This window comes from Rissa tridactyla, chromosome 3 (genome assembly GCF_028500815.1).
Source record: "Rissa tridactyla isolate bRisTri1 chromosome 3, bRisTri1.patW.cur.20221130, whole genome shotgun sequence".
Classification (NCBI taxonomy): domain Eukaryota; kingdom Metazoa; phylum Chordata; class Aves; order Charadriiformes; family Laridae; genus Rissa; species Rissa tridactyla.
The window spans coordinates 117,162,001-117,187,015 of NC_071468.1; the positions used below are offsets into that span (position 1 = coordinate 117,162,001).

At 38.0% G+C, this 25,015-nt stretch overlaps 1 protein-coding gene across 1 annotated transcript; it reads left to right on the forward strand.

The window, feature by feature from the left end:
* Positions 1–1,622: 1,622 nt before the first annotated feature.
* TDRD15 (tudor domain containing 15) lies at positions 1,623–7,661 on the forward strand. The gene has a single exon (XM_054196494.1). The coding sequence runs from the start codon at positions 1,635–1,637 to the stop codon at positions 7,659–7,661; it is 6,027 nt and encodes a 2,008-aa protein (XP_054052469.1). The 5' UTR covers positions 1,623–1,634.
* Positions 7,662–25,015: the final 17,354 nt, after the last annotated feature.

Genomic DNA, 25,015 nt, shown 5'->3' on the forward strand with positions numbered 1-25,015 from the left:
TTTCCTGAAGGCTGATTTCTTTTATTGAAAACCCCCTGAATTTAGTTTTCTGTTTTATTACAGGGAAAAGTGGAGAACAGGGGGCTTGTTTAAGAAGGTATTTGTCAGATCTGGATTTGGTACTGCTTTTATGGGAGGCTTTCTTGGGTGGCTAGTGGTTTTTGTGTTTGTGTTTGGTTTTTTTTTTGAGAAGTCACGTATTGCTCTTCCTCCTGCCCGAGATGTTCTAGTAAGCTTTACAGTAGGAGTGCTCATTTACTTATTAATTTATTTTTTTTTCCTGGAACTAGAATGATAGGGATCAGTATTTACTCTGAAGACAGGTTGTATGATCACTAGCTACTTCACGTATGCTTGTGGTAAATACTACCATGGCAATTCTGTTGCAACTTTTTTGTAGGCTGAGGAAGATCTTGTTCTAATAACATTCACTTTCAGCTTCTCATAAAAATTCATAAATTGAGTATGTGCTTTGTCCAGTCTATCCTTGTGTGTTTATCCATTGTCTTTGACAGATGTTGTCTACCCTTAATTACTTTGTTAGAACAGCAGTTTATTCCACAAAATTGCTTGGTCAAATTATGGACGTGCACAGCCTTTTTAAACAACGTGAAATCACAGATCTGTTCACAAAGTTGAATGGAATCAGAAGCTGATTTTGGGGACGAAATTATAGGTGAAGGTCAGAGAAGTATCTGAAAGGTTTGAGGATACTTAAACTGCCAGAAGAGGAGTGTTGAGACAGTACAAAACACACCTGGCACAGTCGTTAGTTGATGGGCAGTTCAAAAATGCTGGACATAGATGAGGTATTCTATATGTCCTTTCAATTATGAAAACTTAAAATAAGCTACAGTTACACCTGATAGTGTATAGACAGCTAGATTAAGTAAATGGTAAAGCACAGAGCTGTAAGATGTCATTGGTTTGAAGGAGTGATTTACACAGAAAAAGCAGGGTGAGTAGGGGAAGCATCCTTTGTTATTCACATATTAAAAAGAAAGAGAGAAACAGACTGGAAATACTTCTGCAGGTGAAGTCGTTTTGTAACTGCAGGTCCAGTGCAATGGAACACTTTCCTGGATCTCCTTTGGAGAGATTGACTGGATTTACTAATTAAATTTACTAGATGTAAGTAACATTTGTGAGATGAGCAGAGATTGTCTAAATGACATGAATTGCTTTCCACTCTCTTGTTTTCTTTGAGAAGAAATACAGTTATCTTTGTGGTTGTCTGTCCTGTTTCGCATTCCTGCATGTCCGTGTAAGTGTCATGTCCCCCCTCCCCCCCGGTTTTCTGATATAGTCTTTAATTCTCTGTGTTATTTTGGGAACAGCTTTCTGATTTCGAATTATTCTCAAGTGATAAAATTAGTCTAGCCACAAGAGCAAATCCAGAGGTACTTTTTTTTGCCAGATGTTACCTGAAAATGTCTTTACAAAGTGAGTTGTGTCAAGCGTATCCTAATTGCACAAAACATGACACTGTTAAATGTTTAGTATACATTTTAACTAGAAGTGTGATAATATGCTACTAAAGTGTTTTGAAAACAAATTTCATGAAAGGAATTAGTTGACAAAGAAAAAATATGTGAAATTATGAGGCTGATTTACTCCTTTTCTTTGCAGACAGAATGGAATCTTTGACTCCCTCACCAAACATAGTGGATATGAATCTGAAGATAACTAGTATAGAATGCCATCCAGAATGTTTGGTTATAGTGTTCCAGGGTCAATACAAGGCAGGATGTGAGCTTGACTATTACATACTACAAAATGAAATACAGCGTGTATTCAAAGTAAAAGGTAATGCTGACGTTGGTGGATCTTGTTTGGTGGAAGATACAGAAGGAAAATGGCATAGAGGAAGAGTTCTGGAAAAGAGGGAGAATATCTGTGAGGCTTTTCTTATAGACACTGGGCAGGTGCTGGTGGTTGAGGAAATGCATCTTGCTTCTGCTTGTGATGAACTGTTTCACCTGCCCCCAAAGGTGGTTTTGGGCGTTTTTGCAAGTATACTTCCTCTGGGAGAAAAATGGGGTCCAAAAGCCATTAACTATTTTTCATCTCTGGTAGGATTACAAGTTACAGGTCATGTGAAAGCTGTTATACCATACCAGCTGTTCATTGTAGAAGTACCAAAGATCATTAATGATGTCCTTGAACTGAAGTTAGGAAAATTTATTGATGGAGATTCATTTTGTCTTATTGTTGAAACATTAAGAGCGTTTCCCCAAGAAATGCTTTGTAAAAGAGTGCCGCAATTGTTGCAACAGAAGTATCCAGTCAAGGAGTTCCTTACTTTCCTTAATTCTGAGAAACCAACAGATTTTTGGCCAGTTCCAGATGATCTCTTTCCCCGTCTACCTGTTGGCAGTAAAGAAAATGTAAAAATAACTGTTGCAGTAAGCCCAAATAAATTTTACTGCCAGATACAGAAATGGCAGAAAGAGCTGGAAGATTTGACAGAAGCTATGCATTTGTACTACGAAGCTGTCACTACAGAAAATAATAAATCTTTTGATAGTTTAGGGCTACTCTGTGCTGCCAAAAGGCAAAATGGACAGTGGCATAGAGGAGTGATAAAACAGCTTCTCTCTGACTGTGTGGAAGTCTGGTTTATGGATTTTGGCAATATTGAAGCTGTGCCATCTAGTTGCGTTCAGAAACTTAGAGTTGAGTTCATGGCATTACCGATGATATCGTTTCCATGTGTGCTCTCTTGTTTTGGTAGTCAGGATGATGCAGTAATAAAAATTCAGCTGAAAGAACTTATATGGGCCTTGATAGGACAAACTTCTGTGTGTGTCCATGTTGATTTATTCAATGACATTAAACACTTATATTACGTTACGCTGCAAAATCAAAATCTTGGAATGAATGCTAAGCATCCAGAAAACCTGAATGAGGCAGATGCATCTTGTGTCTCTCTTTTGCAAAGAAAAGTCACAAGTATTTCTGTAAACTACAAACCATTTGATGAGAGATACAGTTCATTTAAGAATTGTACAGGAAATAAACCCACAAAAACCTGCTTACCTGAATGGGATATTTCTTTGTCAAGCCACTACAAAAGAGTAGAAATGCAAATGAATTCTTTCCATACTGGTTTTGTGGTATATGTCATAAATCCATCTAACTTTTGGATTCAAACATGTGAGTACCAGAATGAATTTCAAGTCTTGATGAAAAACATTGCATATGCGTATAACCAATGTGGAGCTGATGAAATGGTCCTTAAAAACCCAGAACCTGGATTGCTCTGCTGTGCCCGGTATAGCGAAGACATGTGTTATTATCGGGGTATTGTCACTGAAGTGCTTCATGAAAATATTAATGTTTATTTTTTGGACTTTGGAAATACAGATACAGTACCCTGTTGCCATGTAAAAACATTGCTTCCTGAGTTTTCTGATTTACCAGCTTTAGCTATGTGTTGTGCACTTGCTTGTACATTTCCTGTTGATGATGTGTGGGTTAAAAAGGAAATTGATTTCTTCAAACACGTTGTGTTTAACAAACTACTCCTGCTTCAAGTCATTGGAAAGCAAAACAACAAGTATATTGTTAATGTGCAGTATAGGAATGGTTTGCAGCAAGGAAATGTTGCCACGTGTATGGTTCAAGCTGGATATGCTGAATACTGGGAAAAGACACTAGATTCTGTTCTAAATTTAGCAGAAAAAAATCAAGCCCCAAGTCGCCACAAATCTAAAAGAAAAAAAGTAAACGCACAGAGTATCTGCAATATTCATAAAAATAAGGTATCTGGAAATGGAGAGGTATTTCAGAAGGAAAAATCGTTAAGTGTGCCCTCAGTGCTGAGAGAATCTGTTATGCTGTCCTGTTTTGGAAAAGGTGCTATCTCTAAAAGGTGTAAATCGGTGCATGAGAAAAAATTATTTTATAAAGAGTTTGTGTTTAAACCCGGAGCTGTTTTTGAAGTGGTGTGTTCTTACATTGTTTCCCCAGCAGATTTTTCATGTCAATTGCAAAGTAAACTCCCAGAGCTGAATAACTTAATGGAACAAATTCAGACTTACTATAAAGAGCATACCAGTCCTTACAAACCTGGACAGGTTGCCTGTGTTGTTAAACGTCCCAAAGATGGGAAGTGGTACAGAGCAACTGTTTTGGAGCAAGTATCCGCAAATGAAGTTGATGTGGTTTTTGTAGACTATGGTTATCAGGAAAGAGTTTTACTTAAAGATCTTCAAGCTGTTCTTCCAGACTTCCTAGCTCTGGAAAGTCAAGCATTTCGATGTGGACTTAAAAACGTACCCTTACAGGTTGCCTCACTTAATTGGTCTGAAGAAGTGCGTAGACACTTTGAAGACTTCATTTCTGCTTCTAGAGGACCACTGACTTGCATAATTTGTGCTCTTATTCTTGTAAGCCCCAACCGTTTATGCAATGTAGTTGACTTACAGACTCCATTTATTAGTGCAGAGGAATTCCTCAGAGAACGTGGTCTCACCCAGTCTGAAGATATGGGTCTGAGAAACCTTGCATCTTTGGGTTCTCTGTACAGTTTTTGCTACTCATCTTTTAATATAAAAATTGGAAGTGAGGAGGAGGTTTATATAACTCACATACATAGTCCTTCAAAATTCTATTGCCAGCTTAATCGAAACACTGGAACTATAGAGGCATTGATGAAGAAAGTTAGTGTCATAAGTAAAATGTCAAATAATGCAAAATATGATACCAGCAATACACGATTATGTATAGCCAGATATTTTGAAGATGGTCTCTTTTATAGAGCTTTGGCTTTTCCTGTGGAATCGACATCCTATCTATGTGCTGACTTTGTGGATTTTGGAAATAAGAATATAGTAGAAAGAGACCAGTTGATACCTATTCCAGACTCTGCCACTGACCTAATATTCACACCCATGCAAGCTGTTAAATGCTGTTTGTCAGATCTTAGGGAGTCAAAAATTCCAGCAAGAGTTACTAGATGGTTTGAGGAGACGTTCCTTGGTAAACTGCTAAAGGCTGTAATTGTATCCAGAGAAACAGAAGGACAGATTGTTGTGGAGTTATATGATGGACAACTCAAAGTCAGTCAGAAAATTAAAGAAAAAATATTGGAAGAATTGGCACCAAAAAATTATACAGAACAATTTGTTGGAAGTAATAGACAAGTGATATGTCACATGGAAGATGACAAAGAAATTAATAAAGTAACTGTTAAAAGTCCTGAAAATGTTAAGTTGAAAATGAAAGTGAAATGCCAAGTATATGATAAGTATTATCAAGGAGATATTGGACAGAATTTTGAAGATGGAGAGCAAACTGCATGTAGCATACAAAAGTTGTGTAGTGTGTCCTTAAAACCGCTAACTTTACAGGACAGTCAAGAACCAGGTTTTAGAAATACTGTCAGTGCTGTTCTGGAGCACAGAAAGGAACCTCTGGCTGGAGAGCCTGCTTCTGACTCACTCTCTCATCCTGCTTTAAATTCAAAGGAAATAACTGTAAATGCTCTCTCTGAATCTCATAATGAAAGACTAAATTATACAGGTCAGCAGGAAAGCAGTAACGAAAATATTCCTGAATTAATCAGTCTTCCTAAACGTGATATTCAGGTGAATTCTGAAGTAGCAGGGTATATTTCTCATATAAATAGTACATCAAGTTTCTATTTTCAGCTCGCAGAGGATGTAAACTTAGTAATGCAACTAGCAGAAGAATTAAACGAAAGCATGATGAATACAGGTCATGAAGATTGCTTAGATGAGCTCACGGTAGGGGCTCTCATTGTAGCAGAGCATGTCACAGATTGTTTTTACTATAGAGCAGTTATTAAAACTCTGAAATCGGGAAAGTCGTTTGAGGTAGAGTTCATTGACTATGGTAATGCAGCAGTTGTAAGTCCTTCAAAAATCCGCAGGATTCAGAAAAAGTTCTTAACTTTGCCAAGGCTCAGTGTTCATTGTTTCCTTAGCAGAATAAACAGTGTTCCTGATAAAAGCTGGACTAATAAAAGTACTTCCTATTTTGTAAGCAAAATAAGTAACAAGCAAGTCATTTGCAAGTTCTTAAAGCAACATGGAGAGCAGTGGGAAGTAGATGTAATTTGTGATGGAAAGTCTATGTCTAAAGACCTTCTGCAGAAAAAAGACAGGACAACATCGCAAAACACACCAATGCGTAATTGGGAAAATAGGCTGAAACAAATTCTTGTTACAAATGGTAATCCTCAAGATAGAAAGTCTAGAAATGGTTTAGGTGGTCAAAGCAAAGCTAAGATGGTTAGGATGCAAAATACTTCCAAAACAGCCATAAATGTCCTTCCTCTAGATCTAAATTCTGGACAGGTAGAAGGAGCAAAAGTAAGCCATGTTTCAGAGAGTGGAGAATTTCATGTACAGTTACTTAGAAATTTGCGAATATTAAATGAGTTAAATGTAATGCTTCTCAAAGAAGCACAAAGAAGTGATTTGCTTAGAGTGGATGACATTGAAGAAGGATTGGAATGCATGACAAAATCTGAAAGGACCTTGAAGTGGTATCGATCAAAAGTCATCAAGAAATTTGTCAGGGAGAAGTTAATGCTAGTTTTTTTCATGGATTATGGTGAGTATGAGATGGTGTCCTTAAATAACGCAAAGATGCTCAGTGACGAGATCAAAAGTATCCCTAAACAAGCTGTGTTTTGTAAATGTGTTTGGTTTAAAAAAATGAATACAATTCAGCTTGTCCATGTAATAAATGCAGTCCTGGATCGTGAAATAAGGATCATGTTTTTGAGATATTTGGAATCCTCTCATATTTGGGAAGTAGATGTTTCAATAGGGGAAATTCTGCTTCAGGAGTATTTGAATGAGCTCTTAAGTCATTGTCGGACTGTTGTTGGACCAGAAAGATCCATTAATACAGACTGTAAGGAGTTTGATAAATCACTCAAGATAAATTCAATCACATGGACGTTGCTGCAAAGTGGCAGAAGGTATCCTGGCTTTGCAACTGCAGTTACTGATCCTTCAAACTTCTGCATCCAGTTTGAAATCTCATTTGATTGCATGAAAAACTTGTCTTTGCTGCTCTCTGACCTTCCTGACAACTTGCCAGCTTTGCCAGAAGAACTTGTGGCTCCTGGTGTTGGCTGCTTGATCAAGTTTGGACTGGAAGCACAGTGGAACAGGGCAGAAGTTAGTGAAGTAACAGCTCAGTCTGTTGTTCTTACATTTATTGATTATGGCTTTCTGAAGATCATCCCTTACTCTGATATCCATAAACTTAAAGTTATTCCAGAAAGTCTGTCTTATTTACCACGTTTGGCACGCTCTTGCTCTTTGCATGATATAGTCCCTGCCAGGGGGGAATACTGGAGTGATGAAGCTAAACTTCTGTTTCAGAAGCTTCTAAGTAAACCAGGGCTGATATTTCATTTTAAACACTATGGCTCTGAAATGAAATTAGAGGTGGATGTTCTGTATGAGGAGAACAATCTAGCTCAGGCCTTAATTGCTGCTGGCCATGCAGTCTACTCTAGAAGTAGATGCTGCCTCATTCCAGTTGGCAGAATTAAATCAGAAAAAACAGATTTGCAGCCTGTGTGTCCAGCTTCTAGCTACTGTGCTTCTCTTTGTGAACTGTATTATAATTACGATGAAGGCTCTTATTTTGCTGACAGAAGTAAAGCAAAAAAGTGAAACAAAAAATATCCGAAGCATCGGACTATGTGTCATAAAGTTTCAAATAAGGAAGTCTGTTAAAGTGGGTGCTGGAATACCATTGACAGGATCTGAGTTCGTATAACACTAAAGGAAAAGAAAAACTGTAAAAGATGGACAATGCTGTGAAGAATTTGGGTTTCTTCGGTGTTGTGATAAGAAAAGTAAAATTGACTTAATGCAGTGTAAGTCTGCTACTGGAAGCACTGATTGAGATTTGTGATTCTGATGTTCCACAATCCAGAAAGATGGTGTGAAGATACTATCAAAATAATTATTTGAATGATAAGTAGAATGAAGTTAGGAGAGTACTTCTTCAATGCATTACAAAAAAATACAGATACCATTCTTGGTATATTTATTTAGACAATCATGGTTTTGGCAAACTTTTCTGTCAGAATGCTTTTACGATTTATATGTATATATATAAAACTTTATTTGCAGTAACATCTGGTTTACAGTGGAGTTGTCTCCTTCTTGTTTTGAATGCTCAGAAAACAGATGCAAAACACCTTTTCTTTGTTTCTAATTCCAAATTTCCCCTGTGAGTGTCTCTTCTCTTGTTAGGAGAAAGTTTACTAACAATAAACCAAAAGCTTTGATCCCCATTTATGAGAGTTGTTTTCAGTAAGCTCTTAGTGTAAAGATGCCGTTGACCTGTCTCAAGGTTCTCTTGGTATTTTGAGTTGCATCACAGTTGGGATTGTTGTCTCTGCTGAGTGCTTGTTCCCCTGATCTCTCCTCCATCCTCCCAAAGAAGTTTTCTCCATATGCTTAGTCTGTTTGTATCTTGAAGGGAAACAGTCAGAGCCTTTTCCTTTTTTCTTCGTTGTAGGAGGAGGAAGAAATTTCAGAACTGAAAAGTGATGATATGCTCTGTACGTCTTAGAACTTTATTTTTCAGTAACTATTCTGAAATTATAAGAAATTGTAACATGTTTCTCTGATTTTTTTTTTATATTTTTATTTTTTTTAAAAAACTTTTTCTTCCACCTACTTCCTCAGTTGTTTGGACAAAGATAAAGTATGATGAGGCTTGAAATGCGAGCGGTTTTCTTTGTATGCCCTGTGACTCTTTGAATTTAAATGAAAAAAGGAATACATCCCCAATGATAGGCGATATATCTAGTGCATCTCTATGTGCAAATAAGATCTAAGAACCTTCCAACCTACATGCCCCCCCCGCCCCCCCCCGCCCCCAGTGCCCTGGATATCATGATGTATTTAATTCCTGTGAAAACTTGAAAGCTTTATCTGGAAAAGGGAATTTAACTTTTTTTTTTAAAGGATAGAGATGTGTCCAGGAAATTCAAACAAATAAGAGATAAGACAATGCTAGCTGATCTTTACAAAGTTAACTCTGCTGGTGAATTATTCAAAAAGCATGCAAATATTTTTCAGCACACAAGCAAAGGATGCCCATTAGTAACAAACCAGAAAGCTTGTACAATAAAATTTCTTAAGTAAATGTTAGCTAAAGTATCAGAAGTGTTACATTAATGTAGTGATTAAATAAAGGGGTTTTCTTGTAACCATTTGTGATTGTTAACTGTTTTTATTTTGCACCATTTTATTATATTGCAGAATTTGACGTCTTTCCTAGTTAAAAATTATAAGCTTACCTGCCATGTTTTTTGTCGATAGTTTGACATACTGCTTGCTCTTACGATAAAATGCAAAGGTTGTATTGTGCAACATTACTCACGTTGAGTGATAACTGTACATTTACTTCACTGCACTACGTTCATTGTAGTGCCAAGTAATACTTTATTTGCATGTAGAAGCACTGATGCTTAAGGGTTAATTAACTCTGATTCTGACTTCTGGTTATCATTCAGTTGGAACAGCAGGTGTTTGGATGTCTTCTCTTTAAAAAGATCATCTGGATACCCTAAATGCCAGTCCTGTTGGTGTAGTATTAATACACAACTTGCATATTTTAATTTAAACTTTTTTTTTTTATATTGTAAAGTAATGTAATGGAAAGTATATTGTGCTTTAACTTGTGTGTACTTGCAGAACACTGCTTACCTGATGTTGCAAAATGGAGCGTAGAAATGACGGATGATTAAGAAAAAATAACCTCTGTGTGTACTGGTTTTTGTTCTGCAAATTGCAAATGTTAGATTTATTTGCAAGAATGTGTAATTTATTTTGAACTCATAATGAATCTAGGTTGTGGTAGTAATACCTTTTTTTAAAGGTCTGATACCCCAAGTGCTTAACGTAAAACTAGATACTTAAAACTATTTTCAGGATTATGCTGCACCTCTTAATATAGAGAATGTCTTTTGTTGCCATTATTGATACGGATTTTCAGAAGTCCATTATAAGGTTATGATTTTTAGATGAAGTTGCTGGGATGACTGGATATGGATTTTATTCCCAGTCTTCTTTCTTTGGTGCGTACTTCCCCGGCCCCCAAGCTCAGCTGTAACAGCATTCTTCTTGTAATTTGGAGAAGCTGTATTTGTAATCTAGTTGATAGAAAGTGTTGTTTATTTAGGATCTGGAATTTTAGGTGTGTGTTCCTTCTTGTTTAGGGGCAAGCATAATTCTGAGCAAAACCACTACTTTGATTTGGTGAAATTTAATTGGAAACCAGTGTTCATAGTTTGGCTGTATTTCATAAATGTACTTCTATTTTTGTTTGTACTATGTCATTGATTACGTTGATTAATTTTTTTTTTTTTAATTCATGATGGTGATAGACAACCAGTTGTATTTGTTTGGAATGAAAAATATTCCCATGTATACTGACTGATGTATTCAGTATTCCGCCTTTTTGTCATGAATAATAAAAAGCTTATCTTCTGCGTGTAACTTGCCTAAGTCATTCTTACAGATGTTGGATGTTGTCTGTCTCAATGTGGATGTTGTCTGTCTGGACTTCTGCAAGGCCTTTAACACAGTCCTCCGTAACATCCTCTCTTAACTGGAGAGAGATGGATTTGATGGGTGGACTATTTGGTGGATGAGAAATTGGTTGGATGGTCGCATCCAGAGGGTGGCGGTCAACAGCTCAAAGCCCAGATGGAGATCGGTGAAAAGTAGTGTCCCTCAGGTGTCTGTACTGGGACCAGTACTATTTAATATCTTCATCAATGACATAGTGAGATCGAGTGCACCCTCAGCAAGTTAGATGCCACCAGCCTTGTACCCCAAGACCGTCTGATTATTTAGTTCATGCTGCTTACGTTTCATTTACTTTATATGCGTCTTAGAGAAAATTATCTGACTTGGTCTTTAGTCTTCTACCTAAGTCTAAGCACAAGCTGTTTCTTTTGTGCAGTTTCCAATACCTGCAACAGAATAATCTGGTTTGTGCTTACATGGTATCTTCACCCCTGAATAGTTTTCACCACTTTCCTAGTTCCCATCAAAGGCCTTAGCTAATTAAGAGGTTTAGTGCTCTGGCAGGACCTTTTTCTTATACATAGTGATCCAAGTGACATTACTAGCCCTGATGGTGAAGAGAAGAGGCTGGGGGAGGAGCATATTGGTCCTGTGGGTTAATACCTGGTTATGCAGCTAATGTTATTGACAGAAATTTTGGTTTTATGATAGCAGGACACTTTTTGAGAATTGAGGACTGTTGGGTGGAGACAGGTTCCACTTGACAAAGTGAGAAAAGAGCATCTATGCCAACAAGCTAGCTGATGTCTTGAGGAAAGGTTTAAACCAGGAACAATGAGGATAGGGAGTGTGACTCACAGTTAAGTGAAGAAATAGTGGATGAGGTAGAAAGAAAAGGGTGCGGTGTGATGGGAACAAGAGAGACCTCAGGAATAGTGAAATAGAAAGGAGGCCACGTCAAATATAGGTATACAAATATATGCAGCCTAGGATATAAGCAGGAGGAATTAGAGCTGGAGTTCAGATTTGTGAGGGAGAGGCTGAAGGAATGAGTCAGCAGAAACATGACGAAATGTAACAGGGACAAATGGTCATAAATTGAAATGAGAGGTTTAGACTGGAAAGCAAAACCTTTTCAGAGTGAGGACAGTCAAGCATTGCAGAAGGTTGCCGAGAGAGGCTGTGCAGTCTCCATCGTTGGTAGTTTTCAACACCCAACTGGATAAAGTTCTGACTAACCTGGTCTGACTGGATAGCTGACCCTGCTCTGAGCAGGACGTTGACTAAGTGAACTCTAGAGGTTCCTTTTCACTTGAATTATCCTGTTACTGCTGCAGCTACTTTTCATACCTTACTAGCTTCCAAAGCCTGCCTTCTGGAATGAAGCACATGGAAGTCCCTAAACCTTATTTTAACACATGGTTAGCCAGTTTCATTCAAGCCATCTCCACTATCAGCTTAAGTGTAAAAGGCAGATGAGTGAGAACTACATAGGTATTCTGTCTAGCTTTCTCCAGCTGTGATTGTAAAATTCCACTAAGGAAAAACCTATTTGCAAAATAGCTTGTATATATAGAAAAAGAATGTTAGGACAGAAATGCCCCAATAGGGTGAGGTACACAGAAAACCTGTCAGGTGGTTTATGCGCCTTTAGATACATGAGAGGTAGGTTTGGGAGCAGAAGCCTTAACTATCTCCTTTTGTCTCATCTCTTCCATCCCCTCCCCCTCCCTCCTCTCCAAGGTGTTTAAAAGCATCTCCATACATTCCTTTGCTGTAGACTCATCTGTAACAGCCTAAATCTGATGGGATAATTATTCTTGAGAATATGTATGCTCATCTACTTATTGTCTCAGACTTGCAGTTGTTCTGTAAGAAATATTTTGAATAGAGGAGTGCAAATATCCCAGTGCAAATAAGCTAATTAGTGAATTTTTAAGACACCTGCTTATATGGCTTTTACAGAAAAGCATACAAATAAGTACGGTGTGGGTCAGTGGTCTTCAATGTTTTGCCACCTAGTGTGATCCGTCACCATTTTATCTGATCTCACACTCCACGCCATAGGTATTAAGGGCCTGCGTCAGCTATGTTTTATAATTTGTACATTGATAGAAGATACGAGGTTCAGTGGAGACATTGCAGAGCTTATATGCTTCAGCAATACATGGAGGTACGAGGAGAGGGGAGGAAAGACTTCTTCCTCAGAAGTCAAGGAGTTGTTTGTAAGTGGGTGGCAATGCAATCTACCAGGGGTAAAGTATCATGATACCCTTTGAGTACTCCTTGGGGATCAGGAATTCCACAAAAATAACAACTCTGCTATTGTAAAGAGCTTTACTGGCTGATTTAAGAGTGGGAATAGCAGAGACTGGGAAAGCTGCTCCAGTTGCAACTGGGAATGCTTTTTGTCATTCAGCATGTGTGAGACGGGAGGAAACACTTGATGTGGAAGGAGTTTGTGATACTAGTTTAATATCTTAAGCCTTTTAAAAGTGCTTTGGGATGAACTCTGCTCCGTTTGCAGGAGGATGCTGCTTTCCGATGAGTCCTGTGAGCTGCACTGACACCTGGTGGCTCTGCGCACCCAGGCACGGCTCCTGGCAGGATACCTCCCCCTTCCTTAAATCTCCTTTAAGTGATGATCTCTCTGCTTTTGTTCTGAGAAAAGGTGAAACATTAGAATAAGCAGAGTCGGGGGGGGCGGGGGGGAAGGCTGGAGATGCTTTGTTTAAGGGAGGCCTGATAAAGTGATGGCAAATTCATGATTTCTGTAGCTACAAAGATGCTATATTTACAGACTGGGTATTCAAAAGCACTTAAAAATGCACATTCACATTAATGCCCAGTAAATTTCGATTTCTTAATTATTTAGACACATTTGAAAAATACCATTTTTTATTTCTTTCTCTTCAAGAATCAGTTCTTTCCATAATAATAAATATTGTGAAAACAAAATAATGAAAGTATTTATTCCTCTCTGAAGTGACTTTAGGGACAGCTATCTTCATTCCTGGAGATTTATTGAGAAAGTTTCTAGGACTACTATGTCTAGATTGCATAATGAAGGAATTAGAATTGTGATTGCAGCATAGCTTTTAGTGAGCAGTAAACACTAGGAATCCAACTGGGTGACCCTGAAATATAACTAGATGTAGTTCTGTGAAATTATTTTGCTGCAAATAAAAAGAAATGGAGTGAAAGTGGGGTTTAATATTCTTTTTTTTTTTTCTACTTTAAAGGAATACCAAGGTGTTAAGAGAGAAAACACTGTTTGACAGACTTTGATTCTGATTAATTCTTTAGTGTTTAATCACCCCAATTTCATAGGAGTTTGAACTTAACACATAATATATGATCAAGCTCTTTAATTATGTTCGTTTTCTTTTAAGCCATGGAGCCATTGATCTCCTCTAATCTGACATTCCATATAATGTGGAATTTCACTTACTTTTGCATTAAGCCAGTATTCCCCCTTCTGCCTCCAAGGGTTCAAACCTTCATCTCTCATTTCCCACCTTCAAGCTATAAGCTTGCTGTTCACCCCCTTGAAGCCATTTTACTGTACAAAAAGTATTAAAGAGCTGTGATATGTCTCTCTCTCTCTCTTTAGCCACAGGAGTCACGTCTAGGAGCTAGACAATTTCTTGGGCAGGGGGAAAACTATGCTCCAATTTCTCCTCAAAGGAATTCTCATGCATTTTTATATGAAACGCTCATTGATGAAACGACTCTGGGAGCAGACACTAGGACTTGCATAATCCAGTTACGTTCCCTGCGTTTTGCACCCTTTATTTTCCCTAATTAATCTTGGATCCTTTTCTGCAAAGCAGGACACCTTCCTCAAGAGAGATCAAATGATTTATAGCTCTGGGATTAAAGCACACACCTGAAAGAAATTAAAAGCAAAAATAAGAAAAAAAACAACTTCTTTGGTCTGAAATAGAGAATTAGCTTTGCATTTTCTTCTCTTGGACTGAATGGACCAGCCTGTTTCATGATAGAGTGTACTTTTGTGTTTTAAAGGATAAAGAACATTAGAGTATGAGACAAATTAGATTTCTAATGTTATGAAGAGCTAGAGGGCTGTGAATGAGTGGATGGAAGAACCTACGAGCGGCGTAAATTGGCTAAAGATGGGTGGCATCTCAGGTGCCTGTACTCAGTGTTTCTGCTTGGCTGCTTAGGCATTGCTCCCTTTGGAGTCATGAGTCGCTTAGAGCATATCCTGAAACATCTGCCTCTTGCCGTGGTGTGGGCTGTGGAGTCTGCTCTGATAGCCAACTGAGACTCAGCGTGCCTTATTTTGTCCTTATTGAGAAGTAACACCTTACCAAAAAGTTGATGGCACTATATCCAGCAAAGCACTTGGGCAATGTATAATCTTTGGGTTTCCTGTCCAATCACAGAAACCTTTGGGGAATTCCAAGGCTTCCTATAGATTGTATGGGGAAAAGTCTGGCCTCTACTGTACATGGAAAACCATGAGGATGAGCATGTATTCTAAATTTTACACCTTTCTAGTGTAAGTAGGCACTTCTGTCTGTGCAGTGTCTTTCCCTGAGCTACACGTCTACAAATAGCTCATTCAACACACTGAGCAGTCATTCATAAAACACATCCATCATTTAAGAAATAATACTAGTTTTTCATATGATGCGCACTGTTTACATCACTTGTGCAGCTGTTAGGAGTTCCAAGAACAAGTTCCTACTAAACGCATAGCCACAACCCAGGGAAAGCATCTACAAACTGTATGGCATTTTGCAAAAAAACGTTTCCCTTCTTTCCGAAGCAGTACAGCAAGGCACTTGGGATTCCTTGTGCAAAAGAAAAAAGGATATGATTTTGTAGCCTAGCTGCTAGAGCATACAGAGCTAGAGGGATTGAGACAGGCACTCTAAAGCCTTGCTTCTGCGACCAGTTCACTGTTTTGGCCATAGTAGAATAGTTTCAAGGGGAGGGAATGAAGAGGTTCCCTATGCCATTATAGCTTGGTGATGGAATGTTTTTGGATACTGTCAAGCTGAAAACATCTCTCATTTTCTAGGTGAATGATTTAACTATTAAGCTGTTCATTAGTAACTGTTTGCTACTGTTGTCTCTGGCAATTCTCTCTCCCAAAAAAAAAAAAAAAAAAGGCTAAGAGCACTGCCCTGTGATCTATATGAAGTGGTCTCTCTGAGTAGCCTTTTCATAATCGGGGACCCCTAAGGGCTCGAAAGTAAGAACACCTGCTTTTTCGATGCTTGGTCCCTAAAGGACGTAGGTTGAAAAAGGTCCATGCTGAGATTCCAGCTGGACGTATGTGGGAGATGAGCACTGAGGTGCTGAGACTGGAGTGCTGGGCGTGCTGGGGAGCATGGGTCCCAGTGCCTGGGGAATCAGGAAATCAGACAGGGGGCAGCTAGTTATTGCAGGTGCCTGCAGATACAGCATCTACTGAACAAGGTGTTTGAAATAGCAAGTTTGAACCTGGACAGTACAATTCTGCTTAATGCTCGCTGTAAAATTTCATTAAATTTAGTCCATGCACCCTAATTCTTGCTGTTAGTTTTCTTCAGAAATATTTTAATGTATTTTTCAAATTCAGCTTACTGCTGATGATTTGTTTTGTTTCCAACAAAAATTGACACTTTCTCATATTTGAGGACGGATTAGGAAGATTGATCTAGGGACCACTTTTGAGCAAACTGGACACACACAAGTCCAAGGGGGGGACACCTGGAGCGGAACAACACCATACAACAGTACAAGCTAGGAACTGACTGGTTAGAAAACAGCTCTGCAGAAAAAAAGGGGGTGCATCCAATATCAGATGTTTGTTCTTCTGGTGGACAGCAGGTTGAATCAGAGCGAGCAGTGCGGTGGGAAGTCTGCCCACATACTAAGTTGGATTTAATCACCATCTTCAACTACCTAAACTGAAGGTACAGAGAAGACATAGCCAGACTCTTCTCAGGGGTGCGCAATAGAAGGTTGAAGAGCAATGGACACAAGTTGCAGCAAGGGAAATTCCAGTCAGTTACAAGAGAAAAGACAAATATTATTCTTAGTAAGACTAGCTAAGCACTGGCACAGTTTGCCTGCAGAGGCTGGGGATTTTCCATTCCTTGGAGATACCAAGCCTTGGCTGAACAGCGCCCTGGACGAGCTGCCCTGGCTTTGAAGTTACCCCTACTTTGAGCACAGGTTGCCCCTCACAGGTTACCCCTGCACTTTGAGCAGCGGTCAGACCAAATGGCACTGAGAGGTCCATTCCGACCTTAGTTACTCTTTGATAACTATTATTGTCTTGGATTATGCACAGTGTATTGTAGACATACCTGAACTAGTTTTAGATGGTTCAGTTTGGGAATGGATTGCTTCTCTGTGGTTTCATCTGGGCAACTGGATTAGTGCTCAGTGCTAGGCTCTGTATCATATTCAGGCTAGCTAGGTTATAGCAACACACGTACATACATGGTAGTGTAGTGTAGGTGTAATATCATAGAATCTTCATGGTTGGAAAGGACCTTTGAGATCATCGAGTCCAACCATACACACACCAAAAAAAACCCCAAAAAACAACCAAAAAACCCCCAAACACAAACCACCACAAAGAAACAACCTACAATCTCTGCCACTAGAGCATGCCCTGAAGTGCCAAATCTAGATGGTTTTTAAATATCTCTAGGGATGGTGACTCAAACACCTCCCTGGGCAGGGACACCCTAGACACACCTAATTACCTTTATACCACTCTCCAGGTACAAATACCCTTTACTGGAACTATCAATAATAGGGCACCATCATTATGTGATTTAACGATGACAGGTAATATACCACAGTACCAAAAAGCTCTTTTTGTAGTTTATTTCCTTCAAACTTATGCATTTTCTGGTGTAATGGCTTTTTCACATTAAGTGCCTTATATGCATATATGTCTTAAGAGTATAAAGCAGTATAAAGCTGGCTGAGCTACACAGGGCTTATTAACAAACAGGGATTTTATTTTGTCAACAACTGTTTTTTCCATCCAGGCAATAAGAATTTACGCAGAGTTTTTCCCCCTTCCCTCTTACTTTCAGGACGTTCTTACACTCCAAATCTTTTTCAATAAGGAGGTTTTCAATTTAAGGGAATAGATGCTCACCTGACGTATTTCCTCGGTACTAATAACCTTAATTTTTGAGTGGGTCACATTTTTAGGATACCTTACAACATTATCATACCTAAGATATATATATATAAAACCAGAGAAATTTTTACTCAGTTTTTACTTCGTAACCTTTCAACAGAATTAAATTCATTTGAAAAAGAAATCGTTGAAATTAGTAAGCTTATTAATGATGCTAAGGGTTACTTTTTTATAAAGAAAAATTACTGTTTACTGTATTTCAAAAAGTTTTACTGTATGTAGTATAATATGATATATATAACTGGAAGTAATGGGAGGAAATTAAAAATAATTTAAATTTCCCGAAAATGAGTTCTATTAGACTGTAGAATAAGTTCCCAGGGGAAGCTGTAGAAGCCTCATTATGTGGCTTATTTAAAACTAGATTAGATGAAGTGCCTGAAGGGAGCAAGCTTGGGCTGTTTCCTGTAAGGCTGAGGAGATGACCTCAGAGGTATTTTTTGCTTCTGAATTATTTTATTCTGTGATGTGGTGCATCTAGGAAAAATCTTGTTCATTCTTATATGAGAGTGTTTTGTAGGTGTTCCTCTTTCTACAATACTTCCGTGTGATTTTTAGAATGAAGTTTGGTTTTTTTCTCATAATAGGAGTTTGTAGGTCTTTGTATTGTTGCATATCACACTAAACGTGAGTGAAAATAATAGCTTTTTTTATACATCATCAGAAGTAAATTGATAAAGTTAGAAGTATCCCCACAAATGCCTTAATTTTTCTTTTTGTTTCAGAATTAAAAATTTACAGTTAAGGTGATTGTCTTTACACCCTTGACTCTACGTATCCATGGGTGGCCTGAAGGTTGCTGTGGTCGTGATGCTGTCTCTGTCCACAGGAATGCCTCTGGAGGGGAGCCCAGCCTACCTATGGAGTGCAGACTTGTGTGTGCTGGAGAGTGACTCTGCTCATAACTGGGGCTGAGCAACAGTTAGGATGGGTACAGGAGGGAGCCTGGAGGTTAATCTTGAAGCTACTCTGTAAAAGTCCAGATATATTTGTTGAGACTTCATTATTCTTTGCCTCAGTGGCTGTATGGGTGTTTAATACAAAGTGGAACAACCTCAAAAGAAAAGGATGTAGGAGAATGGTTACATTGGCATTAGTGACTGCATATCCGAGATGGATGTTCTGTTTTCTCACCTGCTATTCTAGAAAGAGCAGCATTGTACAATTTCACAGACGTTCTCTGTCCCATTCACATAGAAACTCTTCGGCACATTTTTTTTGATCCCTGATTTAAAGTCCATTATAAACTCATAATGCATGTATGATCTGAGCTTTCTTGATTTGTAATGTTTAATTCTATGAGAGGAGACAGTTTCTCTTCTACGGTGGCTTTAGAAAAGATTTTATATTAAACAAAAAACTTTTGCTAGTCTTTATAGCATTCTATTTGACCTTTTTTTGCAAGTATTCAATCAGGGTGCAAATGACTAAAGGGCCAATGGCCTATAAATTTACAATTCTGCAATATGAATCCACGGTACCGGCTCCAATAAGTTATGATTTGATAGCTGATGCCAAAGGGAGTGTAGACATTCATTTAATTTTGGATCATTAGATCCAAAGCTGTCCTAGTGATTATGGCATGCTATTATTTTTGTCCCTGTCAAAACCAATGAGCAGTTGTACTAGTGATGGGCTTAGCTGACCAGAGATGCTCAAACCAGAAGATTAATGATGAAGAGCTGGAACATGCACAAGAATGTTTCAAGGAAGATTTAGAGAGGAGAAATTAAGTTATTTGAAATATATTTATCTAGTGTTTGCACTAACCTTACAATATAGTTGCAATGCCTTCATCAAGAATAAGACTGTAGTTTATAGTGCATTTAAACAATGACTATAATTTTTAAAATTTTTACTTGGAACAGAATTTTTTTTGGCCAATTATTATGCAACTTCAGTCCTGTAATGCAAAAATATCTTCATCGCCAGATGGTATATGGTCATCCACTGCAACACTGCTAAATGACCATTCAACCATCATGCAAATGGGAGTGCACAAACAGATTTCTTTAAAATTGTGATTAAATTTTGCCACTTCCAATGATACTGCTAGATGAATTTTCTGAGCTTTGTTCTTTGACCAGCTGCTTTCTTCCTCTAATTATATTTTTTGTTTGTTTTTCCTTTAGCTCAGAGTGTCCCATTCCTTATCTCCAAATGTGCTATGAAATTTTCAATTTCTGACAGGAGATACGGGTAGAGTTTTTCAGTTTGTATTATGTACTACCCTGTCAAACCCTTCCCCACATTTTTCTCCATCTGCTTGGGTTCCCTGGGGATTGTGTGTATCAAGAATGAATAACAAGACATTGACAAAAATAGTGTGCTAATCTGTGCAAAATTACAAACATGTGAGTTACCTATGAATAGCATTGTATACTTAGTAGATCAGGGATACTTTTTCTGCAACCCATTTTTTCCCCCTCTTTAGCGATAACAACCGATTTGAAGCAATGGTTTGACTAAGTAGAAGAGAGATTAAAATATTATGTTGACCAGATACCAAAATGTTTCGCTTTCACCAAAATATGACTGGCCACCAGGTGGAGACTTTGCATTAATTTTTCCTAAACTGAAGCTACAAAAGACAAAAGAAGATATCAGCACAAGGAGCCATTTGCACAAAAAATAAAATAATCCCATTTATTTTTCAGTTCTTCTTGTAGATAACTCTTGCAACGAAAAGTTTCCCGAGCTGATCTGAGGAGACTAAGTCTTAATTCTTTGAAAAAAGAGAAGCGTATAGTATAAGATTTAGCAACATAATGCTGAATTGTTTAATGAAATGATGGAATTTGCTGAAGTTAAATACGTTCTATCTGCCTGATTCTTCTTTTCAAGTGGCAGGGAATTGCCCAATCTCAAATTGTTTTCATTAAAAATGACCTACTTATAAAAACTCTTTGGCCTTTAGAATTTGCAGCAGGTTTAAATAACATTTATCTTTGTGTAGCATAGTTCATAGCAAAGACATAATTGCACGCTTTTCTGTAAGTGGAAGTCCCTAAATGCAAATACTAATAGGCAGTGTCATCTATAACAGTCTGCAAATTTATGGAGGAAATCGGTTTTTCAGGCTAGTTATTTATTAATATGGAGGAGAATAATATTAATTTGGAGCTCCACCATCTTTCTTTCCACTTTTATGCAATGAAGAAGATGCAGAAAGAGGTGAGGACCCATTGCCCTGTAACTAATCTGTCTGCAGAATTTCAGTAATGGGGCAGGAACATAAAGCCGTTCTGTTCCTCTCTGATCAGCAATAATACTGTTTTTCAGCTATGGACTAGTTAGTTGGAAAGGGATGATCATCGAGTAAAGTCAGTAAACATGGGTCCTGAGTTGCAAGGGAATAAAGGGAATGAAAGCCTGAAACTGTGAATCAGATGATTTAGTTTGTGCAGAAGCTTAGCTGAAAGAATGAGGAGGAGGTGATTTTGTATATGTAAAAAATCCATATAGACATGGTTTAAAAGGGTGCATATTGGGTGACAGGGCAATGAAAGCTGCAGGCAGGTGAGGAATGAGGCTGCAGTGGGAGTGGGGAGCAGAGGCGTCTCATAGGGGTTACAGCAGTAGCCTGTTATTCTGCACTTTAGTGTGCTTAGTTTATTCCCTGATTTTCATCCTGGAAAGGTTTGGGCAAAAGAAGGAATGCTAACCCTATTGCTTCTTCTGGAATATCCCATCAGCAGATACTTTTAAAAGCTGTTGATGAAAGAAAGAATAAGTGGAGTTCAGGCTCATGCCAGGGTCAGTGATATCCACTTTGGGCCTGGGGACAAGCGTACTATTTGTCTGCAGCAGGAAGAGGGAGCTGTGGAATGGAAGGAGATTCTCTGGTAGAAAAATGGTACTGGCAGTGTTTTGACAGAAGGAATATGAAAGTTAAATAAATAAATACTGGAAAATCAGTTTTAAAGATCCCAAAGGACTTTTATGATCAAATAGTTAGATTTCCAGTGCATGGTAGCCGGCCAGTTAAGGAATTTACTACAGATTTTTGTTTGCTCTAGATTTGGTATGAAACCTGCAGTTACTTATAAAGCTGTGAATAGGTACCCCGTGAGTTCTGCCGGGGTTACTGCTGCATCTAAATACGATACTGGGTCACATTCATCCCTTGTGCGCCATTGAAAAGAGCTGGAGTGGCTTAGGCCAGCTAGGTCTCCATGGGCTTTCAGTTTTTAGTACAGGACTAAGGACTTCTTTCTCTATTATCCACATCAATCTTCTGATTTTTGTTTGAGATACAGAGCAAATTTTGGAAAGGTTTTCCATCTTAATTTGAAGTTATCACATGACATCATTCAGTACGGCTAATTGACCGTTTGTCATTAGAAATGCGTGTCTTTAGTCATATTATGAATTTGCCTTTTTTAACTTCCAGCCATTGGTGGTCCTTGGTGCTTAGACAGTTTGGCTCAGGAATTAGTTATGAATCATTAGAAAAATAACCAAAGACTTCTGAAATAAAAACAGAGCTACGTAGTTACTGATAAAACCGTGTGTATTAGTTCTGTTTGTACGTGAGTGACATGTAACACTCTAAGGTCAGGTTCTCCGTCTTTATCAATACCTTAGAGTGGACCACTTGTGCAGTAAAACATAGTTCAACATGGTTAGAAGGAGGAGAATCTAGGCCTTGGAATAACATCTGAAAATTGCCTGACTTTCACATTTCATTTGGTGCCCGCGTTAGTGTGAAATACTAAGGGGGGAAAAGCTTGTGCTCACATCTGTAGGGTTCGTCTTCCTATCTACATTAGCTTTAAGAGACCTTCTATGATGATGCAATCCACAGTTCTGAAAGGTGGTGTTACAGAGATTCGACTCTATAATAAAAGGGGACGGTTACATAATCTGCAGGTTTAAATGGGTAACTTACTCTTTCCTTTTTAAATTTACACTATTTTATTCTGTGTATTTCAGAGGAAAAGACTTTCAACAGATTCTTTAAAGGGCAGTGAGGTTGGTAGTGCTTATTTAATGATTGGACAGTATGCTTAAGCCAAAGAAGAGCATTAATTGCAGCAAAATATTAAACCCCTTTTGAGATTTTTTTTTTTAAAATACAGCTTTTGAGATTTGTTGAAATAAATCAGAATAACATAGACTGTCATGGACATTATTTGCATTTGATGAATGCATGTGCTGGCCTAAGCTTCTGAACTATTCAGGCTGAAGGTTTCCACCATTGTCCTTGTTCTGTAGATATCACAGAGGAGAAGATTAAGAGCATTATAACTTTAACATAAAACTCAGAAATAATATAATAGGAAAAGATAGTCTACATACAACAAAAGGCAAATTTGCATAGACTTACTTTTATCCAAACATTTGACCTCCAGCTTAGATGGCTTAAAAAGGAGGAAGAAAAACCTGTACCCATTTGTCTTCGTGCAGTAATCTGAAAGTTAACACATTGGGAAACAATTCTCACCAACTCTGAACCGCATATGCCAATTATTTTTTCTTTTAAATAAAAATATGCATTTCTCATACCACTCCTGTGATGGCCAACTGTTCGTCCCGTTAGCAAGTAATAATGTTTTGCATTTATTCAGCACTCTTAATCCGAAGATCTAGAAATTGCTTTTCTGATGTATCGGTTGTTTCATCATTCAGATCTTCCACTGGCTCTTTCTTTAAGCAACGCTGAGTTTGAACTGTCTTCAGAGCTCTTGACAGCTCTGTCTCTGGTTGTATCTCAGATTCTGTGTTCTGTCAAGTCCCCTTGACCTGGCTCTTTAAACCTTCCAGAGGTTCAAACACTAGTTTTTCTGGTAGCATCCTCACAGTAGTTCATGATTTTATCACACCGTCCTTCAGGAGAAGAACACTTTTCTTTATTCACTAGACCACTTGTCTCTCTTTACTCAAAGACCTAGAATTTCAATTTTTGACAATTTTTGACTTATATACTAGAACTGAGTCTATAGCAATAGAAAGTAAACTAAAGAAAAAGGAATTCTTAAATCTGAATCCCCCCTGAAGTCTCAAAGTATAGATGTCTGCCATTTCATGTTGATAGAATTTACCTTTCTCTTGTGATGGATTGCCCAGCACCGCATACAGAATTGGTGGCTGTGGAAATCACTTTCAGCTGTGCAGATCTTGCCACTGGCAGGTTAGAGGCACCTAAGGAGAAAGGAAGGTTGAAGGCATCACTTTTTTCTACATTTATTGTCTTCAGTATTATAAATTTAAAGAAAAGTTTCAGTTGCAAAATGATGGCTCGCGTTTTTATTTAAATTTTTATATTCCAATAATGGTACTTTTTGATTCAAGAAGAATTGCGTTAAGTAAGGGATGTTCTGCAGGAGCCTAGCTAAAAGTACTCAGGCAACATCATCCCAGTCATCTTCCCTACCCACAAAATTGGATCTGCAGGGATTTGAATGTGCTCACTGCATTTCAGTCCCTCTTTATTTGAATCCATTATGTATTTTATTTTTCTTATTCTGACAAAACAATCAAACAGAATAGGAATGACATATTTAAGGCTGGTTATAGTGGCATTTAAGGCAGTATAAAAAAGTGAGATGGTCTGGTTACTAAATCATTCTAATAAAGGACAGCATTGCTTAGTTTTATTTTACAGTCTCCTGAACAATAATAACAGCAGCTTCTCCACTTTTTATCATTTTTAGTGAAAGCAAGTGTTCTGGAGAATAAGATGGGGAAAACATCAGAAGTATTGAAATAATTATGCTAATATTTGAAACAATTATTTTGCAAGTCACTGTTATATAAGAAATGCTTCCTTCTGTTTCCGATTTTTTTTTTTTAATATGAAACATCTATCAAGTAAACAGGAAAGGAAAACTGTCTTTTTCTGAGTGGTTTCATTTCCAGTGTTTCTTCAGCATCGCCTCAAGGGTCAGACTCAATAAACAGCTGTGCACTATGTGTGAATAAAATCAATGTTGCAGAACCGCATAGCACACCAATACAAAAAGGTTTTAATTCTTTTCTCTTTGAGTGTAACTGGGACACTTATGAGTTTAACTTTTCCCATTCCAGTATTTACTCTTGGTGCTTGCACCAAGGAAGAATTCAAAATAAGAAACAGCTGGAGCCTTTTCTTTACACTTCACCTGCTATTCACATCAATAACCCTTCAAAACACAAATGTGCTGGCAACTCACACACAATTTTCACTGCACCCACTTTTGTGTAGAGAACAAAAGTAACTTCATCATCTCACTTGGGATAACAAATATTAGAAACCTGCATGACATGATTTTCTGGGAAGGCTCTGACTTCTTACGTTACAGAACAAAACTTGACT